Below are 25,476 nucleotides of genomic sequence, written 5' to 3' on the forward strand. Positions count from 1 at the left end.
TTGCAACAGGGTGACTGCCTGCTAAAATTGATAAAGATATAAATAGGAAAGCAAAACAAAACAAACCTTCTGACATATATCCAAATGTCCATTATACAATTGAAATACTTATCATACCAAGAACCAGAAAAATCATAATTTGAATGAGAAAAGACAACTAATGCCAATACCAAGATAAATCAGATATTCATTATCTGACAAAAATTGTAAAGCAATTATCATAAAATTGATTGAACGAGTAATTAAAAATTCTCTTGAAAAAGTAAAAAACCTCACTGGAAGAATTCAATAGTGGAGTGAAATGACAGAAGACAGAATCAATGAACTGAGGACAGAGCAATAGAACTTAAACTGAAAAACTGAGGGAAAATAGAATGGGAAATAAATAAAGCTTAGGGTCCTGTAAGACAATAACAAAATATCTAACATATCATCAGAGTTGCAGAAGGAAAGGAGGAATAATATAGAGCTGAAAAAGTAATAGCTATAAACTTCACAAATTAGCAAACATTATAAACCTATAGATTCAAAAAGATGAGTGAATCCCAACTAGGAAAAACCCCAAAAAATTTATGCCAAGAAATATCATTATCAAACATCTGATGATTAAAGAAAAAGAAGAAAAAATCTGAAAGCAACAAGAGAAACTACTCAATATTTATAGGAGGATGAATAGCAATTCAAATGGCAGTGGATTTCTTGTCTGAAACCATGGAGGTCAGAAAGATTTAGCACATTTTTCAAGTGCAGAAAGAGAAAAAAAAACAACACAAAAATTGTCAGCCACAAATTATCTATCTGGTGAAACTATCCTTCAGGAATTAAGAGGGAAATGAAGACATTTTCAGACAAAGTGAAACCAAGAGTTTTTGTCACAAGGACATCAACCTTTAAAGAATGATTGAAAGAAGTTCTTTAAACAGAAAGGAAATGATAACGTAAGAAGGATTAAGACTTTAGAAAAGAAGGAAGAACAGTGGAATGGAAAAACATACAAGTAAATAATAATAGTCTATCCTTCTTCCTGTAAGTCTTAAAAATTGTATTTGATGGTTGAAGCAAAAATCATAACAATGTGTATTGTACTCAATTTATGTAGAAGAAATAAGGAACAATTGTATTTAAAAAGTGGGGAAGGTAAAAGGACATAAAAATGTACAATTTCAGTACTTTATTTGGAGTGATAAAACATATCAGTAGGTTGTGGCATGTTGCATATGTATAATACGTTGTACCACATACAGCAATTGCTAAGGAAATATGCAAAACTGTGTATTCAAAGATAGTATAAGTAAATGAAGATGGAATCCTAAAAATATTTCAAGTAACCCTCAGGAATGTAAGAAAAGAGAAACGGAGGAAGGAGCAAGAGAAAATAAACAACAAAAAAGTAATAATAAAATAGCAGATTTAAGCCCTAACCTATCAATGGTCAAAACATACCAATTAAAATACAGACATTGTCACACTGGATAAAAAAACACACAAAAACATGTGCCACGGCTATGTGAGGTCTATAAGAAGTTTACTTCAAGCACAATAACATAGGTTAAAAGTAAAAGAATAAAAGAATATATCATGTTTACATTAATTTGAAAGAGGAGTGACTATATTAATATCAGGTGAAGTTAACCTGAGCAGAGAAAATTACTAAGGATGATAGGTAATAATAAAAGAAGCAATCCACCAGGAAGGCATAGCAATCCTAAATGTGTATGCACCAAACAAAAGAGCTTCAAAATATATAAAATAAAAGCTAACAGAACTGAAAGGAGAAATAGACAAACTCGCAGATATATAATAGTTAGGGACTTCAACATCACACTATTACTAACTGATAGAAATCAATGCAGAAAGTTAGCAAAGATAGAGAAGAACTGAACACCTCTATCAACTAACAAAAGCGAATTGACATTTATAGAACACTCCACTTAACAACTGCAGACTATACATTCTTTTTAAGTGCACATGCAACATTGACCAAGATAGCTCATACTCTAGGATGTAAAACAGGCCTCAACATATTTAAAAGAATTGAATTCACAGAGTATGTTCTAAGACCATAATGGAATCAAACTAGAAATCAATAATACAAAGACAAAAGAATCTACAAATAATCCATGGTTCAAAGATGCTAAATAAATAATAATTCATGGTTTTAATATGAGGTCTCAAAGGAACTACACACACACACATACACACACACACACACTCCGTATTTTGCTGTGTATAATGCACACTTTTTTGCCCAAACGTGTGAGGGAAAAATAAGGATGTCCATTATATACAGGTAGTACTAATTCTATATCTATATAAGTGTTTTTAATTGTTTTATTTATTTATGAGTTAAAAGTGTAACTCTAGAAATCACTAATGATATCCATATGCAAAGTAATACTTTGGAATACAATAATCAGTTTTGTTGAACTTACGATGAACTTGCAATGACAAAGAATTCTTGGCCTTCTATGATGCATAAATATCTTAAATTTTTTTACCTGTACATAAACTGTCTTGTACCTTGTATCTGTTCTTGTGTTTTGTAATTATTTGTTATATAAGCTTTCTTATACCATAATATGTTAAAAAATAAATGCTAAAATTCCTTTATAATACAAAAACAAGTACCTAAATGTAAACAAACAAAATTTGAATTAAAAAAAGTAAACAAAAGATTTTTTCCATGAAAGTTTGGGCCAAAAATGTGGATGTGCATTATACACAGGAGCGCATTATATACAGCAAAATGCAATATATATAAATATATACATATATAAATAACTGAATGAAAGTCAAAGTATAATGTATCACATTTGTGGGATGCAGAGTGACATTTAAAGCATTAGATGTTTACATTAGAAAAGAGGAAAGATCACAGTAAATAATCAAAGTTCTTACCTCGGCTTCTGGTCAAGATGGCACAGTAGGTAAACACGGTGCTCACCTCCTCCCACAACTACATCAAAATTAGAACTACTAAACTACAGAACAACCATTATTGGTAATTACCTGAAGTCCACCTGAACTGAAGTGAGTCTGTAAGGACATACAGAACAAGACACCTCCAAATTGCTAGGAGGGGCAGAGACACAGAACAGGCTGGTCCCACACCCACGTGTGGCGTTAAAAATCAGGAAGGATATCTCAGCTGTAGAGGTACCCTCTGAGAAGCGAGGGGTCCTAGCCTCCCCAGGTCTAGGCTCCCCAGGCCAGGGTTCCAGTGCCAGGGAGAGAAGTCCAAATAACTTCTGAATGTGAAAACCAGCAGAGATTGTGGCTGAGTGAGACAGAGGGCTGCTGGAGTCACAGACATCCCCCTTAAAGGGCCCACGCATGGATTTACTCTCTGACAGACTCACTCACTCTGAGCTCCAGTACTGGGGCAGCAGCTCGAAAGGCACCAGGGACACATGGTTCCTGGCTGTAGGGTGAGGGCTGGAGGGGCAGCCTTCTCCCAGACAGAAGTGCTGACATAAGTAACAAAGGTCCTTGTTGAAGCCTCCCCCTACCCAGGCAGGTGCCATATCTGAGTTTCCATCAACCTAGCTAACACCATTCATCTTGCCGTGGTAATCCCCTGAGACTGTACCCCACCCATCTTTCAGGCCCACCCAAGCTGCTTCCAGTGGCTTTTCCATACAAATGGCCTGTCTTGGCTCATGCTGTGGACTTTCCTAAAATCTCTCAAAGGTTACAAAACCCAAACAAGCTGCATGCCCCATATCTTTTGCTGTGCAGCCCCAATCCTGGCACTAGTGGTAGCCAGTCTCAGTTCATAGCTTTGCCTCTCCCATGCACCTCCAAGACCAGCACAGGTGGCAACCATCTGCAAATCACCTTGTAGCTCACACCAAGTGGCCCTAGGAAGGGCACAAGCAGCGATTGACCTTGGCCTGCAAGAGTGCCCCTCTTCAGAGGCCTCCAAACCAACATATCCTGTGGCCAGTGCCAAATTACAACAACACCACCCAACCACCTCCACAGCAACACACAGAAAGGGCAGACTGGGCAGGCACCCGAGCCTGACTAAGGTGAATCCTGCTCCATAGGCTGAGACCTTGCACAACAGCTCCTCCACTGTAGTCACAGCCAATCCTCACAACAAATCAGCCTGAGGGTCATTCCCTCCAACTGACATGCAAACAGGAACCAAAGCTCAACTACAGCAGGAGGGCACACACAACCCACACAAGGGACACACCTGGAGCACCTGGCTCAGGTGACCAGGGAAACTGAACCACTGGGCCTCACAGGACACTTAGTACATAAGGCCACTCTACTAAGACCAGGAGATATAGTAACCCTACCTAATATATAGAAACTAACACAGGGAGGCAGCCCAAATGGGGAGACAAACATGTCCCAAATGAAAGAACAGAACAAAGCTTCAGAAAAAGAACTGAAAATGGAGACAGGGGATCTACCAGATGCAGAGTTCAAAAAACTGGATATAAGGATGCTCAGTTATTTCAGGGAGAACTGCAACAAAGAGGCAGGAAAACATAAACATGGAGATAAAAAACATTGAAAAAGAACCAGACAGAAATAAAGAATACAATAACTGAAATGAAGAATTCACTAGAGGGAATCAACAGTAGATTAGATGAAGCAGAGGATTCAGTGGTTTAGAAGATAAGGTAGCAGAAAACATCCAAACAGAACAGCAAAAAAAAAAAAAAAAAAAAAAAGAAAAAAGAAAAATTGAGAACACTTTAAGGGGCCTCTGGGACAACGTCAAACATACCAACAGTTGCATCATAGAGGTACCAGAAGGAGAAGAGCAAGAGCAAAGTATTTAAAACCTATTTGAAAAATAATGACAGAAAACATTCCTAACCTGGCGAAGGAAATAAACATACAAGCCCGGGAAGTGCAGAGAGTCCCAAACAAGACGGACCCACACCAAGAGACCCACACCAAGACACATCACAATTAAAATGCCAAAGATTAAAGACAAAGAAAGAATCTTAAAAGCAGCAAAAGAAAAGCAGTTACCTACAAGGTTACTCCTATTAGACTATCAGCTGATTTCTCAAAAGGAACTTTGCAGGCTAGAAGTGGTGAAAAGAAAAGACCTACAACCAAGATTTCTCTACCCAGCAAAGCTATCAGTTAGAATTGAAGGACAGATAAAGAGCTTCCCAGACAAGAAAATACTAAAAGAGTTCATCACCACCAAACCACTGTTACAAGGAGTCTTAGAGGGACTTCTTTAAGACAAAAATAAACAATAAAAAATATAAATAATAAAATGCAATAACTACATGTCTGTCAATAATTACTTTAAATATAAATGGATGAAATGCTCCAGTCAAAAGATAGGGTGGGTGAATGGCTAAGAAAACAAGACCCTTACATATGCTGCCTACAAGAGACTTCAGGTCGAAAGAGAGACTGGAAGTAACGGGATGGAAAAAGATATTTCATGAATATAGAAATGAAGGGGAATAAAAAGCTGGGATAATAATACTTATACCAGATGAAATAGACTTTAAAACAAAAGCTATAACAAGAAACAAAAAAGGACCCAGTAATCTCACTTCTGGGTATTTATCCGAAGAAACCCAAAGTGCTACTTCAAGGGGACGTATACATTCGTATGTTCATTGTAGCATTGTTTACAATAGTCAAGATATGGAGGCAGCCTGGGTGTCCATCAATGGATGAATGGATAAAGAGGAGGTGGTACATATATACAATGGAATATTGCTTGGCCAGGGAAGGAAATGGGTTCTTGCCACCTGTGGCAGCATGGATAGAACTGGAGGGTATTGTTCTGAGTGGAGTATCAGAGAAAGACAGATGCAGTGTGATTTTGCTGATATGTGGAGTCTAAAGAAAAAAATAAACAAACAAAACAAATAAAGAAAAAAGCTCGCAGATATAGAGAACATTTTGATGGTTGCCAGATGAGGAAAGAGTTGGGGAGATGGGAGAAAAAGGCAAGGGATTAAGAAGTTCAAACTGCTTGTTACAAAGGAGTCATGCTGCTGGGTATAGCATAAGGAATATAGTCAATAATATTGTAATAACCATGCATGGTGTCAGGTGGGTACTAGATTTATTGGTGTGACCACTTCATAAGTTATAAAACTATCGACCACTATCTCCCATGAACTTAAATACAAAAACCCTCCACAAAATGTTAGAAAATGCAATGCAAACATTTATAAAAAGAATAACACATTATGACCAACTGGGATTTATCCCAGGTATTCAAGACGGTTCAACATTCAAAAATCAATCATTGTAATCAATCATGAACAGGCTAAAGAAAAAAAATATTAATTAACATAGAAAAATCATTTTATAAAATTTGACACCCATTCATGATAAAAACTTTTAGCAAGTTAGGAATAGAGGGGGACGTCTTCAAATTGATAAAGAATAGCTACAAAAAAACAAAAAACAAAAAACAAAAAAACAACATATAGTTAACATCTGTCTTTCATCATTAAGACTAAATGTTTCCCCTAAATTCAGGACAAAGACAGGACTATTATTACTTTTATGTAACATAGTACTCCAAAGTTCCCTCCTGTTTTCAAGATGACGTGATAGTCTACATAGAAAATCTTAAGGTATTAGTAAAAAAACAAAACAAAGCAAAACACCTTATAGGACTAATAAATGAGTCCAGTAAAATCTCAAGATACAAGATCAACCCACAAAAATTAATTATATTTCTTACACTAACAATGAATATGTAAAGGGTAAAATTTAAAAAGCAATACCACTTCTAATAACTCCAAAGAAAATGAAATATTTAGATATAAACTTACCAAAACATGTACAGGATGTTTATGCAGAGATATACAAAATGTTAATGAAAGAAAAAAGAAAAGACCAAAGCAAATTGAGATATGTACTGTATTCATGATTTGGAAGACTCAAGCATAGTAAAGACAAACATAGTAAAGTCAATTCTTCAAAAATTCACTAGGTTTAATGAAATACCTATCAAAATTTCACAAAGAGTTTTTTAGTTGACATACACAAACTTATTATAAAATTTTTATGGAAAGGCACAAGCCCTCGACTAATTAAAACAATCTTGAAAAAAAAAAGAGAAACAATAACATGAGCTGTATCACTCTTCTCGTATTAACTCTTACTATCTATGTACCATAATCAAGACCATGTGTATTATTGGAGAGATAGAAACATAGAACAAAATAGAGAATCCAGAAATACACTCACACAAATATGCCTAACTGGTATTTTGCAAAGGTGCAAAAACATTTCAATGGAGGAAGGATAGCCTTTTTAATAAATTGTACTGAATCAGTTGGACATCTATAGCAATAAAAGAAACATCAGCCTAAACCTCACATTTTATGAGAATTAACTCAAAGTAGATCATGGACTTATAGTTATCTGTTTTGTTAAGAGTGTAAAACAGATAACTATAAATTTGTTAGAAAAACTGGAGGACAAAATGCTCAGAATCTCGGAGTTGATAAGTTCGTAGAATTGACGTGATTCTTAAAAGGAAAGAATGATATATTGGACTTTCTGTGCTGTGATAGATTCCCGTTAAAAGATGAAAAGATAAGCTACAGACTGGAAAATAATAAAAAAAGTAATTGTAAGTCATAGATATGACAAGGTTTCTGAAATATATAAGGAACTGTCAAAAGTCAACAGTAAAATAAAAATAAAGTAATACAATTAGAAAAAGGGCAAAAGACATACACAGATATTTACTGAAAAAGATGTGCAGTTGGCAAATGAGAAATGAAAAGATGCACAAAATGATTAGCCATTAGGGAAATGCAAAATAAAACTACAATGAGATGTCACTATACACCTATCAGAATTACTAAAATGAAAAATAGTGACAACACCAAAAGTTGGTGGGAACGTAGGGAAACCAGATCATTTATATATTACAGATGGGAATGTAAAATGGTACAGTCAGTCTGGAATACAGTTTGGCAGTTTCTTACACAATTAGAATTGCTCACATTCCATAAGACTTGACACCTCTACTCTGGCAGCACTTATCCCCAAGAAATGAAGACTTATGTTCCTAGGAAAAAACTTGTGCATGAATGTTCATAATAGCCTACTTGTAATAGCTAAACAGTGGAAACAACCCAAAAACCTTTAACAGGTGAATGGTTAAATAAGCTGGTATATCCATATCATGGAATAGTACTTAGCAATAAAAAGGAACACATGATGGGTAAACAGAACAACTTGGATGGATTTCCAGAGAATCATAATGAGTGAAAAAAGTCAACCCCAAAGGTTATATACTGTATCACTGTACTTATGTAATGTTTGTGGAATGATAAAAATACAGAAATGGAGAGTAGATTTATGGTTGCCAGTGGTTAGGGACAGGGGCAGAGTCAGGAGATAAGTGGTGCAGTTATAAAAGGGCAACACAGGGTGATCTTCGTAGTGATGGAATTGTTTTGTATCTTGACTTCAGTGGTCACTTGAATCTACAGGTGTGATACGATTGCATACCGTGTTTCCCCAAAAATAAGACCTAGCTGGACCATCAGCTCTAATGTGTTTTTTGGAGCAAAATTTAATATAAGACCCAGTCTTATTTTACTATAAGACCCAGTCTATAATATAATATAATATAATATAATATAATATAATATAATATAATTAACATAATATAATTAATATATAATATAATTAATATGTAATATAATTAAAATATAATATAATATAATATAATATAATACTGGGTCTTATATTAATTTTTGCTCCAAAAGATACATTAGAGCTGGTTTTCCGGCCAGGTCTTATTTTTGGGGAAGCAAGGTAGAACTAAATGCAGACACATGGAAATGGATGGTGGTGATGGTTGCACAACATGAAGGTATTTAATACCATGCAACTCTACACTTAAAAATGATTAAGATGGTAAAGTTTATGTAATGTGTATTTTACCACAATTAAAAAAAAAAGAATTGAGAGATTAGCAGGCCTATATATTTGTGCTTTCCAAGCAACCTATTTCTTTTTCAAATTTTTAATCTCTCATGTAAGAATATGTGATCCTACTGTGTATGAACACTGTGTGGTTCTGGCCACATGTGACACATGAGTTCCAAAACATGTCAACTTGTCTATGTACTTCTCAAGGTGAGAAGTCCCTCCATGATGTTCTTAAATGATATGACTAGGTGATATACAGACTCTTGATGTCTGTACTTTTCTTATCATAGATAGACTGGTACCGAAGTGTTTCATTAACCACATTTGGGCAAGTGTCCGAATGAAACCTTAGATTTTTAGCCCTGTAGGAACTTGAAAAAGAGAAAGTTCAGAATAATTGCTCCAGGATGGTGTAGTTTGCCGGTTCAGGAGCAAACACCAGGGCTCTCCCTAGGTATTGTAGATATGGGTTCTTTTTGTGGTTACCCATGCTCTGAACTTTCTTCTGAGCTTCTGAAGGACCTCTCCTGCTGGAAGGTGAAAACGTCAACACTTGGTTTCTCAGCTTCCTTTGCAGTTGGGCTGTGTGCTTTGCCTTAATTTTGCTCCTTAGATGTACCTTCCCCAGCATCGATGGGATGTTGGGATTGTGAGGGACACTCTGATGCAGTGACCACAAGTCCAGGGTGTGGGGCTGCACACCTGCAGGGCTGGTGGTGGTGTCCAGTGGTCAGTTATAGATGGCCTTGTGCTGTAAGCCTCAGTGTCTAGTATTCCCCAGCTGGGCAACAGGGTCTGCACTCGCATTTGCATCAAAACTTTGGACACCATTCTGGGCTATGTTTCCTGACTCTGGTTCCCCAGACTACTGTTCATGATGCTCAAGGAAAATAAGTTGGCAGGCACAGGAAAGTAAAAAGAAGAAAAGTAACGTCATTAGTCACACCATTGCCAAAAACTAACATTTTAGTGAATTCCTTTAATGCATATTTTCTGTGTAAGAATATTTTAAATATTATTTGACATTCTGCTTTTTATTCCTCTACATTCTACTATTTCCATTTAGTGGCAACTGTATGCAAACATGATTTTGAATATTTGCATAATGATTTAAATGTACCAACAATCTGTAATTGTTAGTAACTTGGACAATTAATTTTAAGTAGGCATTTATGTTACTTATTTATTATTTACTTATGTGTATAATGTTTATTATTTTTATGTACAAATATAAACCCAAAATGACCCATAATCTCGTCAGTCAGATAATCCTGGTTGGCATTAAAAATTAATAAAACCCACATGGTTAGAAAATTCAAGTTGAAAACTACAGAAATGTATAAACATGAAAAATGGAAGCTCCCCTGTCCCTTCTGCACCCTTGATCCTTTTCACCAAAACTAAGCACTGTAAAAATTATATTTTTTTCCAGAATTTTTTTTTTATTTCAGTAGCTACATATGTGAGTATGTATCTCCTTATAGATTTAGTTTTTATTTACACAAGAGTCTGTATTCCCCACACTACCCCACACTACTCTGTACCTTGTGTTTCTCTGTTAAGAATCATTGTTGGAGATCTTTGTGTAAAATTTTTTTTTGTTTCTGTTTTTGTTTGTTTTTGGTTGTTGAGAGCCCACTGGCCCATGTGGGAATCGAACCGGCAGCCTTCAGAGTTAGGAGCACGGAGCTCTAACCGCCTGTGCCACCGGGCCGGCCTAAAATTTTTTAAAGTGGTTCATTTGTTCTATAAATGTGCCTGCAATTCCAGATCTGTTAGTCAGTCTTTCCTGACATATCATCGCTTCTGCTGCTGGGTTCTTAGATACGAGCTAAACAGGTGTTTAACTCGTATGTCTACAGGTCTCACCAGCCCACATTTCTTCAGCTCGCAGCTCCTACCTGTATGGTAAGACCTCTAACCCTCCACCTCCTTAGTCTTCCCTGTTGGTTGGGGAGGGCTGTTCTCACACAGGCTCACAACCAAACTTCTTTAGCTTCTTTTTCCAGTGCCTAAAGTTCCTTAAAAGCTGTGCCTACCACTGCCCCAGGGCTGAGGCCCTGAAAGTCCCCTCTTCCCTGTCCAGGGCACTGTCTTCCAAGCTGCAAGCTGTGTCTGATCAGTTTGATTGGAAGCACCATGGATTTGCACATATATGTGTACACAAACATCTGTGGGTATGAGTGTACGCAAAACCATAACACACTGTGTGAAGAGTCAGTTCCCTCAGATGCTGGCTTCGTCTATATAACGACTATCATTCTGCCATATAACCATCTGTGTTCCTGCTCACTCAGATGTTTGCTTATGGTGTTCTGTGACTGTCTGAACACTTGTCTGGGATGGAGGAAGCCTTTGTCGGACTGCAGATGGTTATGCCTTTTGAGTTCCTGTATTTTCCATGGAGGGATAGTGTATTCTCACAGTGGTAGTTGGGTACAAACTCATTGAATTTAGATGAGAAGAAGGTTATTTGACCTATACCCTGAGTTTTCAGGATGTATGTCTCAAGGCAGAAAACATGTCTTATGAAAAAGATACGTTGACAAGAAAAAAAACAATAGAATGAAAGAAGGAAGGGAGAGAGGGAGGGAGGGAGGAAGGAAGGAACTAAGAAAGGAGAAAAGTCCATCTCTGTTCACTCACATCCATTGTAACCATTGGAAAGATTAGCCAAGTCCCACGTCCTGCAGATTGAGGGTCAGCGGCGTCATTGGCTTTGTATTCAGAGCCATTGTGACACTGCTGCTGCTGCCACCTCAGCTGTCACCCTCTCCTCCTCTTCATTACGGCTGCTACTGTCATTATGGGTATTGCCATTCCAGATTCATACTAAATGAATCAAGTCACCCCAAACTTTGTTTGAGTCACACATTGTGAAACATGAATTTGGAATGACTTCCTGAGAAAGCCTGGGTGCAGAATACAAATATTTTGAATGGACTTATCTTAGAGTTGTACTGCTATTTTTCCTTGTCATTTTAAAACCCTTAATACGAATAAATTGTTTGTACAGTGGGGCTTTCTTTTAATCCTTAGATAAGAAATATATGGTTTGCAAGCAGAGAATAAAAACATGAATGATAGAGTCCGCAGTGCCCACGAGCAGACCCTGGCTGCTGCTGCTCCGGGCAGGAGTTAGAATCGGCTGTGTAGCGTGTTTATTTCAGGCTGCAGATAGTGGATAAAAGTGGCTGGTTGGTTGCCAGCACATGACTGAGTTGCCAAATGGAGTGTTTAGTACTTGTTACATTTGATTTATATCACAAGTTCTTCCCATTAACAGTCTACTGGTGATAACCTACTTGGCTTTTCATGTGGTTACTTTGAAACAGCCACTTGACAACATTTGGCACATCAGAAAGTTGAATACCGAATCAAGGAGTGAGTGAATGATTACAGAGGTTCTGCCATATACTGATACGGTGCTTGGTGCAGAATGGGTGCCCATTCTGGTCACTGAGTGAATAAATCCTGCATCTGTGTTTTTCCGATTCATCGCACCATGATATGGGTCTATGGGTGTGAGGCTTAAAGGGCTAGTGAAAGGGATCGAAATAGATAGAAATAATAGTGGTTATGTGTCCTAAGGGCTTGCGTTTGTATGGAGGGAAATACGCTGCTCATTTGTATCACCAATTGAAATACAAATTTGAATTATGTGGAAGAAGGAAGGCCTCATGAAAACAGTGTTGATTCTAAGTCAAAATATAACCTCACAGTACGAACAATTTCCATAATCTCAAGTCTTTTTTTTTTTTTTTTTTTTTTTTTTTTTTTAACAAGTCCCCTTCAGCAATCTTGGCCCTGGCTACGTAATAAAATATGCATTAAATGTGGTGATCTATATTTTCAGATTGAAAACTTGCAAGAACAACTTAGGGATAAGGACAAGCAACTGAGCAATCTGAAAGACAGAGTGAAGTCCTTGCAGACAGATTCCAGTAACACGGACACTGCCCTGGCGACGCTCGAGGAGGCTTTGTCAGAGAAGGTGAGCTTGGGCGATACAGGGGGGCATCAGATGGATGGGAAGACAGTTGGGAGGACATCACCTAAATGCATTTCAACATGCCTGCTTTTCTCCATGCACTGACAGGACCCCCATCCCGGCTGGGCCTCCCGCCCCCACAGCCCTCGTCAGTAGACTGGGCACACTGAGGCCAAGCGTGCCTTGTGGAAATGCAGACCTGATCTGTCACATCATCCTGACCCTGCTGAAAAACCTTCACTGTTGTCTCTGTTCTTAGGATGATGAAAAGTGGAATCCTTAACCTGGCTCGTAGGGTCCATCCCTTCATCTGATCTGGCGCTTACCTGACCAGCCACCTCTCTCTCTGCCTTACTCCTCCTTCCCTCCCACCTTCCCTCCTTTTCCCTTTCTCCCTCTCATTCTCCTCCCTTCCTTTCCTCCCTTCTTCCCTCGTTCCCTCCTTCCCTCCCTCCGTCCCTCCTTCCTCCCTCCCTCCTTTCTTCCCTCCCTCCCTTCTTTCCTTCCTTCCTTCCCAGCCTCATCCCACACTTCTCCCTTATTCTCTGTGTTCTAGCTATATGGTCTTCTAGATTTTCAAGTGCACTGTGTTCCCTCCTGCCTCAGACCCTTGGCACGTGCTATTACCGAGTCTAGAATGTTCTTTAATTTCTGCAGACTTAATTCCTCTTCTTCTGAGAGGTCAGATTCCTGAGAACATATATTGCACAGTAGTTAAGAATGTGAACGTTGGAGCCAGACTGCCTGGGTTCAAATCCTAGGTCTGATATTTACTACTTTGGACAAGTAACTTTGCACTTCTTCAGTTTCTTCATTTGTAAAAGGGGATAATAATAGTTCCTCCCTCAGTGGATTATATTTGGAGAACGTGCATTCATATATGAAAAGTGTTTAGAACAATTGGTATCATAAGTTATAGGTGTTGTTACTGTTATTTTATTAATCATTTCCTCAGGGAAGCTTACCAGGTAAAATCCTCTTTTATGTTCTCATAATACCATGAACCTCCCAGAGCTCATGTTAAATCTTAATTGTGCTTTTATCCATTTTTCTGTGATAATTGATCTCCTCTGCTAGGCTCCAAGCCCAAACAATGGACACATGTTTGTGTGTTATTTGTGCGTGTTAGGGTACCTTCCCCCGGTGTCTGGCATGATACCTGCATGGAGGTGCGCTCCGTGGGTGTTGACTGAGTGAGTGCCTCTTGTGTGACGGGTGTGGCTGTGGGCACTGCACATGCAACAGGGAAGAGTCCTGGCTCTCATGGAGTTTAGATTCTAGTGGAGATGAAGGAGAGACAGACAATAAATAAGTAAAATAGATGGGATTTCAGAGGTTAAGTAACTCTCTCTCCCAGGGCCTCAAATTTCCCATTTGTGGAATGGGGGGGATTAGATTAAATGGCCCCCAGGTTCCCTAAACCAGTGTTCCTGAAGGAAGGCTTCTTGGACTTCCGCTTCAGAATGAGCAGGAGGTGGCTGTTGATCATCTAAATTAGGCCCCGTCTGCACCTCCTGAGTCAGAACTTTGAGGAGGGCCTGGGAATCTGCACTTTACAAGCTCCCCCTGTCATTTCAGTGTACACTCTAGTTTGAGAACCACTGATGTATGCTTACTATATAGAAACAACAAAAAAATGAAATGCCATATTCTATGTATGGCTAGATAGTCTTCATGTTCCTGTTAAAACATATGATTATAACTCTGGGATTAAGTTATAAGAAAAAAATATTTTATTTGAAGACTTATAAGAGTAAAAGTGATGATTTTTAGGGGAAAGATATTCATCTCTTTTCAGTTTTCAAGAATGTATTACCAAAGCTCTCCGCAGTAATTTTGTTTGTAAAATTTGAGGACATGTTGGTTCAAAAATTATTAATGATTATGTAGCCCTTTTGCAGTTTTTGAGTGATAGGATGTCAGCCTATTTGTACCTCTTAATTTCTTTCTCCAAATTTACAGAAGTAAACATATACCATATAATTTTCCATGTTGTAGATTCTTGGCAGGGTTTTATCTCTTTTTTCCCCTGGCCCTATTAAGATTTGATTTACTCTAGTTTAAATCCCAAAGAACTCCCAAATCTGAAACTACTCCCTTTATTTAAGCACTTCCTTTGAGACCCAGGGCATAACTGGGGAGGAAAGCTGAGGTCTGTGGGAGTCTGCCCCCTCAAACTGTCTCCACTCCTTGATAATTGCATCAAGTGGGGCAAGCCTCTTCTGTCAGTGTCTCTCAGTACCTTGTGGTCAAAATGCACGTTTAAAGTAGCTGACCTCTAAGTTCCACTCTCGTGTGGAACTACCTTGCCGATAACTGTTCAGTTTGCTGCTCTGCAGTCTCAGGCACGGGAAATCTGAATTGGACCATCGATGAGGAGTAAATAACTTAATTGCCTGAGAAGACAAGGCCTGGCAGGGAGCACAGATGAGGGACGTGGGTTTGGGGTGATGCAGTAGGGACAGGTGGCAACTGTGTGAGCTGGAGAGTCCTTGACCTGTCTCAAAACATTTGAGTTCAGATTTTTAAAAATCACAATGCTTAGGCCAAACAAAGTACCTCTGTGGGCCAGCGTTGAACTGTGAGGTGTTAGTTTTCAAACCCTATTTGCATTTTTCCCCCTCTCACAGTAATAAAGAATAAAAGCAAAGAGCAATTTATTTAGAGGGAATTTTCAAAAGCTGCCACCATCGCAATGCTAATGTATTTGAAAAGCACAGACAAAAGCATTGGATAGGAAATGGCAAGGTTGTCTACCATGGGACAAAGAAGAGTAGACTTAAGTATTTTTTCCAGTGGGTGTCCAACTTCTCTGGGCATCCAAACAGTCTTATCATGTAGGGAGCTTCTCAAAGTACAGTTTCCTGAGTTCAGTTTCCTCGTGATTCTGATTCAGTTGCTCTGCTGTGGCGCCCAGGAACCTGTGGTTTTTAACAAGCGTGCCCAGTGATTCTGGTTCCAGGGAGCGTCACACTTGAGAAACACTAAACTCAGACTTTTTCATTGTAAAGGTGGGAAAAGGGCTCGGTGAGGTGAAATGACTTGCCCGTAAATGCACATTGGGGGCATGTGCACCACCATTCTTCATTTCTGAGCCTTGGGCACATGTCATTTGTCAACCGTGGCACAAGTGAGCTTCTCAACCCAGCATTCCAGGAAGTCACTTACACTCTGTCTAAGGTGGCCCTCGGCTGGGACTTTGTTGCCTACCCTGGATTATCCAAAGGCCACTCGGCTCACATGGGATAGAATAGGACTAAAACTCAGACCTTCTGATCTTTGTGCTTTTGTCATTACTATCTTCTTATTGGCCTTGCCCTCACAAGTTCTATTTTTATCCACATATAATAGATCCTCTGGAACAAAACATGGTGCAAAAAATAACGTGATTAATTAAAAACCATGTATTCATAAGAATATTAATTATTTGCTGTCCTTTTGGCCAATGAGTAGAACCCATTAGGCACTACTCACCATCCCACTTAGATTATTACACCCCAGAAAAGTATGTTACTCCTTTTAATTTCCAGGAACTTTTTCCAGTATCCAAAGTGTGCAAAAACAATGCTACTAGCAAATTAAGATTGAGTGTGGCTTAATTCTAGGATTGACACACAGGAGCTCAAGAGATAGAACCCACGGTATTTATAAAGCTGGTCTCCCAAGCCTTGCTGTAGCCACATAGCAGATAAGCAGTTGAGAAAGCCAGATAGCAGAGCTGGAGGCCACTGCAATTCACTTCCCACCCAGTGATAAAGCACAAATAGATTAGACCTGTGCAGAGCCAGATGAATGCACAGGGAACACTTGCCAATGCAAATAAGACTAAAACAAGAACACATTGTTGGAATTTCTGCAAGTTAGTTGTTAATCAAGTAGATCATGGCATATTAGGGCTTTTTAACACATGTTTTTGACATCTGGCCCTCTGCGGCTGACAGTTAAATTAGTTTTGTGATTGACGGAGAAATATTTTGGAGTATTGAATCATCAATAACACTTAAAAACATTATACTGCTTGCTGATTTTTTTTGTCATCGATGCCCAGTCAATAATACAAGGGCTTAGAGCAAATCAACCTACTTTCCAAATGACTCTGACACCTTCTGGATGTTAACACACATACTTAATTTTATTTCCCTTCCTTTGAAGACAAGATCATCCCTAATTAGAGTTCTGATTCTTTCGATCAGCCTTTTTAATTGCCTGTTGTGTGCCAGACAGTTTGCCTCGCCCGTTGGATTTGAGTGCTTCCCTTTGAAAAGCTAGGCTGGGAGGATGGGCATGCAGTAAACCACGAAAGGGTGCTGAGTGGGAATAAATGCCACATGATCCGGCCAGAGTGATTCCTGGGAAGGTTTCCAAGTGGTGAGGTGACACGGTCAGTTTGGAGCTTTAAAAATATCACTCCAACAGCCATGTGGTAGAAGCGATGAGATGGAGAGGGCCTGGTAGCCGGGTGACCAGTAGCAAAGCTTTTGCAGTAAGTGTAGGCAAAAGTCTGCGAGGGCTCAGTTGCTGAAATCATTAAAAGTCCTTGAGAGACTTATCACGTACTGAGGCCATTTCCTTTTATAGATCATAGAATCATCCACTCACCAATGTCACAGGCAAAGTAAAATAGGACTGTAACTGGAATCAAGAAGGAATACATAGAGGCAATTAATAGACTCATTTGTTCTGTTTCCACCCCCACGGTTGTAATAATATACTTCATTGTAAAGTATTTTTAAATAATTGCAAAACAATAATGGTACTTTTTCTCCTTGAAAGCATTAAATATATAAATTATTGTCATTGGAGTAGAACAGTTGCTTCCCGGGGGGAATTTAAATCACAGACTAAGTGTTCAAACTAACTTCCCTCTGCATTAAGCACTATTTTACAGTTATGTATCAGGTATTGTCTTGTTCTATGTACTTAGAAGAATATAAAATACAGTATCAGGATACTTACGTGTCCTTGTACCAATATTTTTTAATATGGCCATCCAAAAAGAAGTTCAGATATGTGTTGAATGATTTGAAATAAATTTTAGAAATCTAACTCGCCCTTTTCCCAAATGAAATTTTCCTTAAAAAAAACCCAGTGTTCTTATTTTGATCACTGTAAGGTTCCACCATTTTGGAAACATGTCTACCAGAGTACTGTTTTCATTTCTGTATGAAAGTCAAAGGCAGGCAGGTCCTCAGATCTTCTTGAATGGCTTCAGGCATATGTTGGTGGCAATATGGTCTCATGGGCCTGGCTAAGACGAAGAGAGCCGTGGGCACGAGGGTGGGCCTTCTGTTTATGAGCTGGGTCACCTTGGATGAGTCAGCCAGCCTCTCTGAGCCTGGGTTTCCTCAGCTCTGTACTGTTCTGAATGGCGGTAGTTGAGACCTCACAGCTGTGAGGAGGCCCAGATAAGTATACACATCACAGTGCCTGACATGTAGTAAGCCCTCAATAAAGGGAAGACGCTTTGTGAACTTTGCTGACATTTAAGCAGTGTTTTGGAGTCTCGCCTGAGTGCCAAGAAGCCATTGAAAACATCTGGAAGTAAATAAACATCTCTAGACACATTGGAGAATCACTTATACAATGAGCTGATTCTTTATTTTATTTCGAGTTCTCAATGTGAGTCAGCCATACGTCTGGGAGTGCCTGCGTCCTGCCCTACTTCTGTCCCCTTTCTTGTCAGACAAGTCTCTTCAAAAACCAAGGAAAGTCCTTTGACATCAAATGGGAAAGCCAGGCAATGATGGTTGAGCCAGGTGGTTGCTTCTGCTTCTTCCTCTTGCCTGTACTAGGCTTGGGCGAGTCTAGAGTCTTGGTACCCAAATCTGCCTCTTCTGGAATTGCTCTTGAAATTGTCTAGGTACCAAAAATAGCCTCAGAGCTTTGAACGTTAAGGTCCTTCGCAACCCTGTGATGCCAGCTCTTATTAACAAGCTGAAAGCTGTATTGATGGTCTGTTATACCTCTCTTAAAAACCCAGTTTTGAATATCTTAAGTGTGTTGATTCCTGTAGAGAACTCTTACATTTATTGCCTCATTTCATTTTTTATACATATATATAAATTCTATATACATGAATTATTTATATATATATTTATATAAATTTTATTGGAGTGACATTGGTTAGTAAAATTATATAGATTTCAAGTGTACAATTCTATAATACGTCATCTATATATTGCATTGTGTGTTCATCACCTAGAGTCAATTCTCCTTCCATCACCACATATTTGACCCTCTTTTCCCTCTTCTACCACCACTGCTTCTTTACCCGCCTCATTTCTTTTTTTTTTTAATTAAGGTTTATATTGAGGTGACAATTGTTAGTAAAGTTACATAGATTTCAGGTGTACAATTCTGTATTACATCATCTCTTCTTTTTTGACAATTGCCTCACAGGAAAGAATAATTGAGCGTTTGAAAGAACAGCGGGAGAGAGATGATCGGGAAAGACTAGAAGAGATAGAATCCTTCCGAAAAGAGAACAAAGATCTGAAAGAGAAGGTCAATGCTTTACAAGCTGAACTGACTGAAAAAGAGGTGAGTCTGGAAAAACCAGTGAACCACATTGATAGCCCCATATTCATTGTAGCCTCAAGAGACTACAGTTTGAGGGACTGTGTGAGGGCTTCGGGAACATAGTTACCTACCCTTTGTAAAGCTTTCTGAATTCAAAGGAAAATATTTACTGTAACTCCTTTCATTGGCGATGTTCTATGCGTATCTTCTCTACTCTACCAACTGCATACAATGTAGCTCCTTGAAAATCTTGTTGTTTTAACCACATTTGTGTGGCTTAGGGAATTCTGCATTTTTTCAATGTCCCATGATCCTCCGTTGGAGATAACAACGACAGGATTAATAATAATAAAAACAGCTCCACTTTACTGAAGGCCTTTTGCATACCAGTCCCTGCGTTGGATGGTTTACATTCATCTGTGCTTTTCAAATGGATCACTGGATACCCCCAGGTTAGGGTGATATCATGCTGGACACAAGGTACAGGTTAACTGTGGCTATTCTTTTGGGACATCACTTTCATATTGTAGTAAATAATTTAGAACAATATTTTTCATGCTAGAGCAAACATGGAGACAGGAAGCAGATCTCAGCTGTGTTTTTTCCAGTCAAACAATATGCTTTAATGCAATTTTTGGCTTGAGGGTTATGGAGAGGATGCTTTTGGCTATACCCGCCCCCCCCATACGCGGAGGGATACCTATAATCCCTTTAGTTTACTTGGAAATACTTTGGTGAAAAGGTTTGAGAAGCAGCCATGCACATTATTTTATTCAATCTCCAAATCTCTGATACACGTGCCTTGTCCACCCTTGGTCCATTTACCCTTATTTTTGTCCACAGGACATGGCCATCTCCTTTAGGTCCCTCACCCTGCTGGGCTGTGTCACTGCGTAGCTGCACATCTCCCAGCTCCAAAGTATTAACTCAACCATTGGGTTTGGCAATTCTATATGAATTTAAGTACTGTCTACATTATGAATCGAAGAACAGAAGAATTGAGTAATAGGGGTTTCGAGGAAACTCAGAAACAAAATTTATACAGCTTAAATTTTAAGTTTTTAGAGAGGAGGTGAATTTTTTGGTATGGAAATAAAGAATGTAAATCCCCTTTCCAGTGTTTCACTGGTAAACCCCCCTTGGGGCCTCTGTAATTATTGTAGTTGATATTTGACAGAAGGCAAGGAAACTTTGACCTTATTTGCAGCATTCTTCACTGATTTCAAGTGTCATTCATAGGTTTACACCTTAAAAATATATATGTATACACACACACACACACACACACACACACACTTCTAATTGAAAAGAGATTTTGACGTGGTGGAACATAAGCATTAAGTGAAAATAATTTTGGAAATAATGCCTACATTGTATGAATTTCAGACTGGCATTTCAGCAAACGTTTATTGTTCCTGTATAATAATGTGCCTGCCACTGGGCTAGGTGTGTCCGTTAAGCTTCCACCAGAGAAACAGAACCGTATTAAGAAATGTAACCACGTTAAGAAATTTATTGCAAGGAATTGGCTTACAGAATTATGGGGGCTGTCTAGGCAAATTCGAAATTCACAGGGCAGGCCATTAGGAAGAGCCTGCTGGAAACTCTCAGATGGTAGATGATGCTGCAGTACACAGGTGGAATTTCTTCTTTCTCAGGGCATCCTCAGTTCTACTCTTAAGGCTGTTCAACTGATAGGATCAGGCCTACCCAGATTATGGAAAATAATATCCTTTACTTCAGTCATCTGATTGTAGATGTTAGTCACATCTACGAAATACCATCACAGCGACACCTAGATTAGTGTTTGATTGAATTACTGGGGCATATAGCCTAGCCAAGTTGACCCATAAAGCTATCACACCCAGCAATTTAAAAGTTATAAAGAAAACAACAAATAACTGTTGCCATCGGGGAGCTTATAATTTAGATGGGGTGATTATAGCCTTCACCAGGACAAAATGCCTGGATTATAAGGTCCTTTATTATTTCTATGGGAGTGACATGATAAAGAGTATTGATCTTTGAGTTGGAGACCTGGGTCTGAGACCTGTATCTCCCTTTAATAACTGGGAACATTGGAGAAGACACTTAGCTCATATGAACTTCAGTTTCCTGACCTGAAGGAGAACGGCTAGCCTGTCTCTCAAAGAGTTATTAGGAGCTGGGTTGTTGGCTGGCTGATGATGGGAGTCTCTTTATCAGCAAGGTTATTGCAGAGCCTATGAAGTAGCCCAGACATAAAGTGTTAGGTAACATCATTTACTGAGAGACAATTGTGTTCTTGGTGGCTTCCTAGGTGCTGCAAATGGATATAAAGGAAATGCACAGTGTCTGATTTGGGTAAAACCTGAACATTGTAGTCATATAGTTAGATGTTTCCAATCATTTCATGTTTGGTGATGGACTCCTAGCTGGCAAAGTTGTGTTCCACGCTCTATGCAAGTATTTATTCCTCTAGTTTTTAGAGTTCAGACAATACAGGGAAGCTCTTAGTTTCTGGGTGTGACTGACGAATGGAGCAATTCAGGTCACCCCATCACGGAGTTGGGAAGATTCATTTTATCTGTTGAACCTGGATTTACAAAGGACTGGAACGTAAAGCCTACTCTAAATTTTTAAATAACTTTATCTTTGATTATACAGAAGGTGTTTCAAAAACCACTGGTCATTTTTGTGTTAAAGAAAGGGAATTTGATCAAAAATTAATAGGATGTTTCTTTTATACTTGATTTGCCCTGGGAGGAAGGGTGGGAAAGCATTAAAGTCAGTATTTTCTTTCGTATTTGTCTTAGAGCCTGTACGACCTCACAGCAATAAATGTAAATGGAAGGTTCAGGGTGTCTGTTTTACCATGACATGTAAAGACCAGCTTGGGACTTACATCATTACCATGACTTTGAGACGTGAAACATGCATTTACTGACCACACCATTTGGTCACATTTGATTCTATTGCAATTAGATCCTGCTTGGTTCTGTAAGCTGGCCAACTTTAATTTCCTGGCCAGAGCCGACTATTGTTACCTTAGTAAGACTATATTTACCTTTTCTGTCTAATGCACACTTTATTGCTATGCATAGAATCAATGTATTCAAATGGAAGACATTACTAGTAGAAATTGCAGTGTTTTACTTACTAGTGTTCTTTTTCTTTCAGTCTAGTTTAATAGACCTCAAGGAACATGCGTCTTCATTAGCTTCAGCAGGGCTGAAAAGGGACTCCAAATTAAAATCTCTAGAAATAGCCATTGAACAAAAGAAAGAAGAATGTAGCAAATTGGAAGCACAGTTAAAAAAGGTAAGTGAAGCCTAAAAAAGAAAAAAAATGCTCATTTTACAATGAATTATAGAATGGGAAAGGAAGAGACATTTTTCAAAAGAAACAAACCCTTATCTTTTGCTGTCTACTGACAAAAGAATTAATTAAACACTCTTAACTTTATTCCTAAGAAGTCTGCATCAAATCTGTCTGTGAACTTGAAAAATTATCTTAGGTTTCCTGTCTGAAAAAACTTGAAAAATACATGAAAATAGTAGTGGACATGAAAAATATTATAAAACCAGCCATTACTCTCTGGGCAAATCTCAACTATCAAAAGAGATAAATGGAAATTTTTGCAACAAACTAAAGAATCCATGGGCTTCATTATACTTTGATAAACTTTTGCTACTTTCAGAGATAGGTCAATTTTCTATTGGAACTTTGCAAAGTTTACCTGACAACATGAAATTTCCAGAAGTTCACCAAAATAGTCAAGTCTCTAGAACATCTATGGGACGACTATTTATATTTGACCAAAAATGGCCTTACTCTCTAAGAAAGCTTGTTTTATGTCTAAGGCTTTGGAAAAGAATGCAGGATCTTTACATTGCAGCATTAACATGTTTTCTCTGAACTGAACATTTTTGTGGAGTACATTTCCAGTCATGCATCGTTCCCTGACTTTTTCCCTGTGTTGTTTGGTATGTCTGCATTCATTGTTCACGTAAAACTCATAACATTATGAGTTTAAGCATTTTGTGTCCCTTTGACAACTTATAAACTTACTCAAAGGAGATGATAAGAATCTAAAAAATGAAACAAAGCATATAATAAAATTTGACTACGTATAATTCATAGCACATTGGAATGGGGATTTATTTGCTACAGTTATGAAAATATGATACGGATGATAAGGATATGAAAGCATCATATATCTGTGGAGAAATTATTCTAGATATCTTAAAATTTAATATGCTATTTCATATGATGCAATATATAACTGAAATGTGATTATACTGTGTTCACTTTACCATGGAATTTTAGGAAATTGTCATGAGAAATTTCACACAGTAAAGTCTCCTTACCAATATAGCAAAAGATAAATGCACAGATCAAATCCCTTTGCAACAAAACAGCAAGAAAATCTCTACATTGCAAAATCTATTTCCCAATCCACTCACCATCTCATCTTTTTCTAAGCAAGATCTAGTTAAGCAGACATCTTGAACAATAAATAGAAGAATGTAAATTGCCCGTTTGAGGGTGTTTAAATGGAGATTGATTTGGCTGTTTATGCACTGGGTGTATGATAATACATTCTTGGCACATATAAAAACATGTTCGGCAATGTGTTATACTTGCACACTCATATTGAGACAGGAACTTGTGAAATGTACTTTTTATTTAATGAACAGTTTTGTGATCATAAGGCAGGCTTAAGATAACCCTGTGAAAGGGAGAGCTTCATTGGCTCCTTACGGTGGTCCTTTGTATTATCTTACCTCAGTTGCATTGTGCTGAGTCCTGAAGAAGAAAGACCTCACATGGATCTGGGCATGAAAGATTGCCTTCACCATCTATGAGGAGCCATTATGGGGATGAGGGCTCCCCCTATACTGTTTCTGCAGATCCCTCCTAGACACCCTCCCTTTTAGTGAAAGTCATCAATGAAATTTGAAACCCTCTAGTAATTAAAAGGAAGAGGTTTATGTATTGATGCTTATAGTTCCATGTATATGACTTGACTAGTTTAACAAATCAACATCTGTGCAATTCAATTTAATTTCTTTCAACATAGCTATGGTTCGCCCGAGAAATCACTTAGAGTATGTGGTTTCCTTTCACTCACAGACAGACACCATGTACTGAAATTCACAGACCAAATTCTGCAAACATTTTAGCATTATTCCCGACAAAATTTTAATATTCTGCTCCATCACTAGGATTAAAGTAACAAATATGGTTGTCTTGCTGTAAAGGACCTATTTAATTTATCAAAAGATAACTTATTTCTAAGTATATAAACAATCTTTGCTTATACTATCTCCTAAATGCATAGTACAGTGAGATTAAATAAGGTAATTATAATTTAAATATTTTCATACCTAACCTGCAGTTGCTATTTTGTTATTTTTGGCTCCCTAACATCAACTAAATTCAAAAGTTTAAAATACTTTTTCTAGTAGTCTTTAATTTCTGCTAATAAATAGTTCCGTAAAAACCTCAAGTACCCATCACCTTAAAAAGAATTGAGATCTACATGAAATATTTGAAAATATAAGCCAACAGTATGTGAATATACATATAAACACATCATTTACTCATGGAAAAATAAGCAGCTATAAAAGCTTAAGGAGTGTCTGGGCCTCCTTTTAAATAAAAGGGTATGTGACTGGTGAATAAAATATAAAGGGTTACTAAATGAAAGCTGAAAACATAATACTTTTATTATGTCATAAATAAACCATGAATTCCCAGTGGAATTTTGCTCAAGATTTGTGAGCGTCCAGGTATTTTTGCAATAAAATTGACACAATGTAGATGTGTTTAGCTGAACAGAAACCTTGTCTGCCAGTGACAATGGAATCCAAATCGGGATTTAATTTTTTTGTGTGTGTCTTATAAACAATTCTTGGAATTGGTAAGGTGAGTTTTTATACAAAAGTTTGGGGAAAACATTCACATGCTTTTAACCCTTCACTATACTGTGTTAATTTAAAGCATTTTGAAATCCTTTGTGATGAAAAATGGTTATAGGCAGAAAAAACTATTTCTTACACATTCCATCCCACCTCTTA

At 38.1% G+C, this 25,476-nt stretch overlaps 1 protein-coding gene across 1 annotated transcript in view; it reads left to right on the forward strand.

Moving 5' to 3' along the window:
* The window catches only part of ERC2 (ELKS/RAB6-interacting/CAST family member 2), a 931,911-nt gene that overhangs the window by 415,256 nt on the left and 491,179 nt on the right, over positions 1–25,476 (forward strand). Inside the window, 3 exon segments of the mRNA XM_081072100.1 lie at positions 12,761–12,898; positions 19,295–19,435; positions 22,574–22,714. Coding sequence (XP_080928226.1) covers positions 12,761–12,898; positions 19,295–19,435; positions 22,574–22,714 — 420 coding nt within the window.

This window comes from Rhinolophus hipposideros (genome assembly GCF_964194185.1).
Source record: "Rhinolophus hipposideros genome assembly, chromosome: 14".
NCBI lineage: Eukaryota > Metazoa > Chordata > Mammalia > Chiroptera > Rhinolophidae > Rhinolophus > Rhinolophus hipposideros.